At 31.0% G+C, this 7,676-nt stretch overlaps 1 protein-coding gene across 1 annotated transcript; it reads right to left on the minus strand.

Moving 5' to 3' along the window:
- Positions 1–5,354: 5,354 nt before the first annotated feature.
- On the minus strand, positions 5,355–6,812 carry LOC106786290. The gene has a single exon (XM_014747500.1). It carries the CDS (start codon positions 6,810–6,812, stop codon positions 5,481–5,483), a length of 1,332 nt encoding a protein of 443 aa, XP_014602986.1. The 3' UTR covers positions 5,355–5,480.
- Between the last annotated feature and the right edge of the window lie 864 nt (positions 6,813–7,676).

A 7,676-nucleotide genomic window follows, 5' to 3' on the forward strand; every position in this document is an offset into this window, starting at 1 on the left:
CTGTAACATAAGAAAATTGCATTAGTGCATTAAAATAATTGTTAATTAAATGATGCTAGTGTCTATGCAATTTTGATGCAATTGTTTAAATAAAACTACACTATAAAGATGTAATTATTATATATAAATTACAGTTATACAATTGTAAATATTGAATGAATTCTAACTAATAAAGAAACATGTAAAAAATAAATTACTTTTTCTGGCATTTATATTAACGTATATGTAAATGAAAAAAGAAAGTACATTTCTCTAAACAATTATACAACCAATATATGAAGACAATGAATAAACAATATACTAATGAAAAATGTGAATTATTGAACTTTACCATTATGACAGAAGAAAGCTGAAGTATTTACTTGTTTAAATACCATAACAAAATTGCCTGGATTAATTTGAAGTCTTCCAAGTTCCTCTTTTATGTATATATTTGATACATAAAACGATCAGAAAACCTAATTGATGCTGTGCTTTTCCAAATCTTCGAATCCTTGCAAATCTTATTAATAATAATATCAATTAATATACAACAAATACAGTTAATTCTTATGTAGAATAATTAATTCATAATACGTCGGATAAAATTTCGTTAGTATGGGAGTAGAATTTTTTTCTCATGCAGGATACACGCGTTTACGGTTTGCTAATTGCACACATAGTTCGGTTAATGTAATATCTGGACAATTTTGTCGAATAATGCTAGCTCGCAAAATGAGAAATTCCTGAGACTCTTTCTCACTTTGAAACTGTGGCTAAGTTTAAATGGATTTAGAGAAAAAGACTGTGAGATAGAAAGATAGAATAAATGAAAGAAAAAGTCAGACAAAGAGAAAAAGAAAAATAGATAAAGAGAGAGGGAGAGAGAGAGAGAGAGAGAGAGAGAGAAAGGGAAAAGATAAAAGAAAAGATGTTTTAACGTTCGTGCGAACGTATAGTACTTTAGTTAGGATTTTACAAATTGACCTAACGAATTTTACGTTTGTCAAATAATTAAGAGAATTGGAGAAAATCGCACGGGATAGGTGGAGGGGGTTGAAGGGGTGAAAGCACAAAAGTCAACTCGACATGTATTTGCTTGGTGAATCGTTCAAACTTCTCTGCTTCTTTCCCACTCTACTAGAAAGCTGTCTACATATTAGCTCAACAAAGTCAACTACTATTATCGTTAGCAAAAAGGTAAATGCAATTTCCAGGAAGAGTTGCGTCTATTTCAGACGCAAGAAAGATAAAGAAAAAAATAATAAAAGAAATAAAGTAAGTTTCCAGTCGAAATATATATATAAAACAAGATTTCCAAGTTGGTAACACCAAGGAAGAGTAGTATAGTTCCTTTATCGATATTTTTTTGTGAAAAAGAAGAGGGTTGAAAGAATCGAGAAAGTAGAGGATGACGGGTATAAAAAAAATTATTTGATTTCCTTCAATCACCGCCGGTAGTAGTTACCCCCTTCTACCCCTTCTACCCCCACGAAATACTCACCCCGACAAAGATTAAATATAAATGAAAAATATATTAATAATACGTTGATATGAACGTCGAGTCGATTGATTTATTTCTAATTAAATTTTCAATTAATATATTAATAACATAATATCATTATTATTATTATTATTATTATTATTATTATTATTATTGTTAAATATTTCTAAGCATTTATCAAGATAAAGATTTATCTAATATTTCTCGTTTCTCTTTTTTATTAATTGCACAAACATAATCCCATGGCAAGTAGGGGCAATTACGTTAGCGGATAAAACACGATGGTGGAATATAGTTATAATAGTTATACACTACGATCACGTTTACCATCATCCAACTACGTGTTTGCAATAATTATTTTAAATACGTTCCCACGTAAAACATTCTTCTTTGTTTTGTTTCTTTTTTTCCTTTGTATTTGTTCAAGTCGTTTGAAATAAATTGCATTTATTGGGATTATTCGTTAGAGGATGAATGGATGGGTGGGTGGTTGGGTTGGTAGATAATATCGGTAATGATTTGCGTACGCTTTCGCGAAAATGGCAATAAAATAGTAGATGAATATGAAAAGAGGTAGAAAGAGAAAGAGAGAGAGAGAGAAAAAGAATTGTTTTTAATCGTTTATGTTATTAGCGATAACAAAAACAAATGCCATAGGATGATTATAAACGTATGACACATTAGGTATTATTGCTAGAGCATTATACTGAAAATATGCAGAAACAATGAATAATGCGTTTAATGCAGCCGTATCGATTACATATAACGTATCGTTCATTTCTTTCTCTCTCTATATATATGTATATAAAATAGGTATATATAAATATGTATATATTCTCTATTCATATCAAGCCAGTTAAAAATGTATGCGAGGAAGGAAAATCGAAATAACAAAGATTTATTGACGATACATTATCGATATTAACAGTCTCGAAAGTACGCAGAGATCGAGTGTTACTAATGAAAGTTAGCCTAGCATCGATTGCACTATATCTTTTCGAAATCTTTACAATGTTTTATATATATATACATTTTATATATATATCATAATACTCGAGTAAACAAATGACGTGCAGAAAGATAAAATCATATTTTATGACCGAGTTAAATGAAGAATAGAAAATTACAAGAATAACTATTATAATAAATATTCAAATATCACATATTTTTTTCTCGATACTTTTTTTAAAAATAAAAATAAAGGAATAATAATAATAATTTTTCACGATAGATCATTCGTTCTTTTGTTTGTTTTGTTTTGTATTGTATTGTTTCTTTTTTTTATCTCAAATAATCTCCGTTAATATTTGAATTTATTTAAATGAATGTGACAAAATATATTCTAACGTGTTTGGGAGACGCGTTACGAGGAAAATGAAAATGAAAATAAAAAACATCCTTAATTGGAAACGTTACTTTTAATGAGGAATAGTCGATGAAATGTCTGACTAGAGTTAGCAATTACTACTTCAGCACTCTCTGCATAGTAGAATATATTCGCACGATATAAATGGATATATACAAATGATCTGTATAGGAGAGAAAATTTTATGAATAACAATTTTAAAAAAATAGAAAAAATTATGATATCAATGATACCATATATATATATATATTTTATCTCAGCTGTTTTTATAAATAAAAAAAAAGAAGAAGAAAAAAAAGAACATAGATAAAAGACAATATCGCACGATAAATAATTCATTTTTCTTTTCGTATCACCAACGCGATCTCAGTTGAACATTTTTATTTATATACATATATATAAAAGAACAAATTTATTTTACAAATAGTAGCGTTACATTTATTATAATGTAGTTGATTTAAATGTTTGACTAGGGGGGGGGGGATTAACACTTACTATTTCTATGATATAACTGTGTAGATTATTTATAGAACACAGATCGTATATATCGTACCCTATCATCGATAGACGACTTTCTCTCTCTCTCATTCTCTCTATTTCTCTATAGTTTACGTTTCACTACTACTGCATCATTACTTCGGACGCGAAGGGTGATTACGAGCTTTACGAATAGCCTGCAATAAAAGCGAACTTCTGCTTTAATTCGACATAACATCGCGGGCCATTAAGTAGAGCCGGTACTTCGTCATTTCACCATCGTATCTAACTCCTACTACTACTACGTGTCATATACAGACCCACACACACACACACACACATACATTATATATAATACATGCTTACACCTTTTGTTCCTTGCCATACGTTGGTCATTAAATCGAGAATGTTATTTTAAAGTAAGTGCGTATCCGAACTTATTCGTGTCTAAAATTGTTTTGAATTTTTCGTGAAATATCCATTAAAATCCATTCGAACGAAATGCCACATAATTTTTGATCTATCTAAAACTTACTTCTGTTAAAAAAAAACAGAGAGACAAACAAAAATAGAAGAACAAGAATGAAAATAAAATAATAAAGATAAATCCAGCAGTGTACCTTTATAAGGAACTCCAATTACAAAAGTATTCCGAAAGAAAAAGGAAAAACGTGAGAACAAAACTTTTTCCAAATGATCGTACTTTGATAAAAGAAACTCTCCACAAAAGGTAAAAAGAGATAGAAGTCCTCGTGTGTAAAATCATCAGTCACTATTTCTACGTCGAACGAAATGGAGATAAATTTGAGACGCGAGATTAACAAAAAAAAAAAGACCAAAAAAAAGAAACGGAAAAAAGAAAAGAGAGAGAGAAGGAGAGAGAGAGAGAGAGAGATAAAAAAAACGAAACAGAAGGGGAAAAAAAATCTCGTGGAAATTCTATGGAAGCATTTCGTTGCAAGAGTTACTACCGACTATGTGAAAAGTCGCGGTGAATGTGAAAAAGGGGATAAAAAAAAAAAGAAAATAAAAAAGAAGAAAAAAAAGCCATAGAAAGACTAGGCGAGAGAAGAAGAAGAAAAAATAATGATAATAATAAAAAATTAAAAAGAATAAAAGGGGGAAAAAAAAAATTGACAACTTTACGCGAAAACGTTGTCAAACGTTGCATTTACATCAAGATTCGTTTTTTCACTTTTCTCTCTCTCTCTCTTTCTCTCTTATTTTTTATCCTTTAACTTTTATGTGTGCACATTTTGCGCATCTTTTCTTCCCTTTCAGTTTCTCGTTTGCACCATCAATTATATCAAGAAAGCAGAGATATTTCGGATTCTATCTCTATTTCGCGGTAATATATCTGCCGCCTAGTATATTACACTTTTAAAAGCTGTGAATGGGGAAAAGCAAGAACGCGTTTATCGTTATCGTTTGACATCCGAAAATTTCACTACTGACTTTAGAAACGTTGAAAGTGTTCTTACGTTTAAGTTACATTTCTTCAGTTCCTAGAGAATCCCGTCAAAAATTTTTCTTCAAATAATAAACACCGATAAACTCCACTAAAAAAGAGAAGGAACGACGAAGAAAGGAGGAAAAAGGAAGAGAAGAAACTTTTTGCATACCGTAAATATTAAACGATCCATTATTCACCTAACTTCGGCCCGTTTCATTTCGTAATAATAGTTCTTCCATAGTACTCTATGGGGGGTCAACGGAGAGAAAATGATAGCACCCTAGAGAATATCGGTCTTGTTTTATCTCTATCCTACTTTATTTTTCGCTTTTTCGTTTTTTTTTTTTTTTTTTTGAAATTTTTCCCGTATTAGAAAATCTTTTCCCGTTAACGTACGAAACACTTTTCTTCTTTCAGATTTGATATATATTTATATATATATATATGGTTTTTACGATACATCGGAAATAATTTATGACAAGTTTTAAATAATTTTCCAAGCCATTTAATCGCTGTTTAAGGTAGACGATAAAAAATGTTTAACGTTAGCTTAAGAAAATAAAGAACGTAAGAAGATATTTTATCAAAGATTTATTACTTATATGATACTCTGATAACACACAAAATCTATACTAACAATTATTAAATATTTATTTGTTTTATTTTTAAATGTGCGTTTTAATATTCGCAATAAATTGTTTTCAAACGGCGATAGGTTTATCCGGTAAAATTTCGAAAGTTTCAAGAACAATTTCCCTTAACCGATTTCTATAAGGTTCTACTTTTTGATATTGACTTTGTATAAGTTCGTAACGTTTTTCACCGTAAATAAATTCTTCAAATATATCGGGCGATTCCATAAACTGTTCCGTAGCTTTAGGTGGCATCAACATTATTTGAAGATTCATCAGGGCGTAAAATAATGCTATGTGTTTAACATCGTCGCAACTTTGGCGAAATGTCGTCCACGATAAACACTCGTCGACGTTGACTCCCTCATCTTCTAAAGATTCTTTCATGGTTTCGTGATAAATCTTCAAAAGTGATTCGAAATATCGATCTCTGGTGGCACGATCGGTTGTCAAATATAAACAACAGACAACATCCATGGCAGGTGGACAATAACGTGCCAACTGAAAATCTATCAAGTAACAACCAATTGGTGTACCATTAGAATCGTGTTTGAACATGATATTGTTTGCCCAAATGTCGCGATGACATAATACATTGCGATGCTTGTTAGATGGCTTTAATATATTGGGTAAAGCCCATACCCAAGAATTCACGCGTTTCTTTAAAGATATTTTTTGTTGTTCGTTTAAACTATCGATAAGATCAATGGTAGCTGAAATACCATAGATAGCAGCTTTCATTCCCTTCTTTGATAACTCGTCATTGGTATAAAGTATTTCGTGAAGTAGGTGTCCGTAAAGATCGAGTATCGTTCGTCCCGTACAACGAAGCTTTTCGTCAAGGATCAAGGATCTCGAATGAAACTTAGAAAGTGCTCTCATTGTCCAAATGCAATGTTGTTCATCGAATGGTACATGTTTGTCGTGAGTTACGTATCCCTCGAGTTTCACATTTTCAAGTATTATAATAGAATCCTTCTTGCACAAATAACACTCGACGAACCACTTAAAACCTTTACCAGCACCCATTCTACGTATCACATCGGTGTAAAATATTATCTCTTTGTTAAACGTGTCGTATCGTGAAATATATTCATATTGTGGGCTATCAGTTGGCGGTGGTGCTTTAGCAAAGAAATCCAATTTCTTCGTACTCGAGTCCTCGAATTTAACGGTCACGCGAATATTGTAATATTGACCCAGATAACCACTCGTACTCTCAACCGATACCATACTCATTTTCAATACATTGAAATTATTATTACCGCGTAACTTACGATTAACTATATATCTCAGATCCTGATCGGATAGAAGAATTTCTGGTTGTTGTTGCTGTTCTTCTTGAAAATCCTTCGGTGTAAATTGATGCAACGTGCAATTAGAATCAACGCTAGTTGCCATAGTGTACTTTTTTTTGTCTTTTTTTCTCTCGTTAAATGATTACCGAGACAATCGATTTGTGTCTGTCTTTTATACCTAAAGTGCACTCCTTAAATATTCGAAATTCGTTCGAAATGTTACTACGTAAACCGTGCTTTTAAAATCGCGTAATAAATCAATGAACGACGAACGATGAACAATGATGAAATTTCTCTTATTATAACACGACACAACGACTTATATTCCTCGCACTAAATCTTATCTTCGCTCGTGCATTGCTTTTGAAAAAAAGAAAAAAAAGAAAGAAAAAAAATAAAGAGAGAAAAAAAATAATAATCACGTGAAGTTTTCTCAGAAGATTACCTTTTTTTCTATTTCTCGTATTTAACTAATAATAATTTGAAGATAACGATTGTCGGAATTTTACCGGAGATAACAGCAGTGTCTTTACTTCGTTTGCTTGCATATCAAACTTGTCTTTAGTGAAATCCTTCGTATAAACAATAATCGATATAACAAATGATAAAAAAGAAATGTATCCACGGAGAAAAGAGACAAGAAAAATAGAAAAAAAGCTTAAATTGGATTCGTCGAGTATAATATACTATATGGGGATGAATAAAAAAAACGTCGTGTTATTTAACCACGCGAATCCATCGACTCGAAATGAAAAAGAAAAATAATAACGACGTAGTAGAGATGAGTTAAAGAGAAAGAGGGAGGGGAACAAAAAAATTAACAAAATAAAACAAGAAGAGATGAAAAACGAAAATAGAAGAAGAAGAAGAAAAAAAAAAAAAAAGAAGAGAGAAGTGTATCTCGAATTTTAATTAGACTGATTAATGCGGTTGTCGTATAAATCCTTCAAACGATCTTCAAATATAT

Source organism: Polistes canadensis, unplaced genomic scaffold, assembly GCF_001313835.1.
Source record: "Polistes canadensis isolate GaletaPanama2010 unplaced genomic scaffold, ASM131383v1 scaffold_71, whole genome shotgun sequence".
In the NCBI taxonomy this organism is placed as follows: Eukaryota; Metazoa; Arthropoda; class Insecta; order Hymenoptera; family Vespidae; genus Polistes; species Polistes canadensis.

Bases quoted from the DNA above. Each gene is read 5' to 3' on its own strand.
- LOC106786290 (XM_014747500.1), bottom strand. From the start codon at position 6,812: ATGGCAACTAGCGTTGATTCTAATTGCACGTTGCATCAATTTACACCG.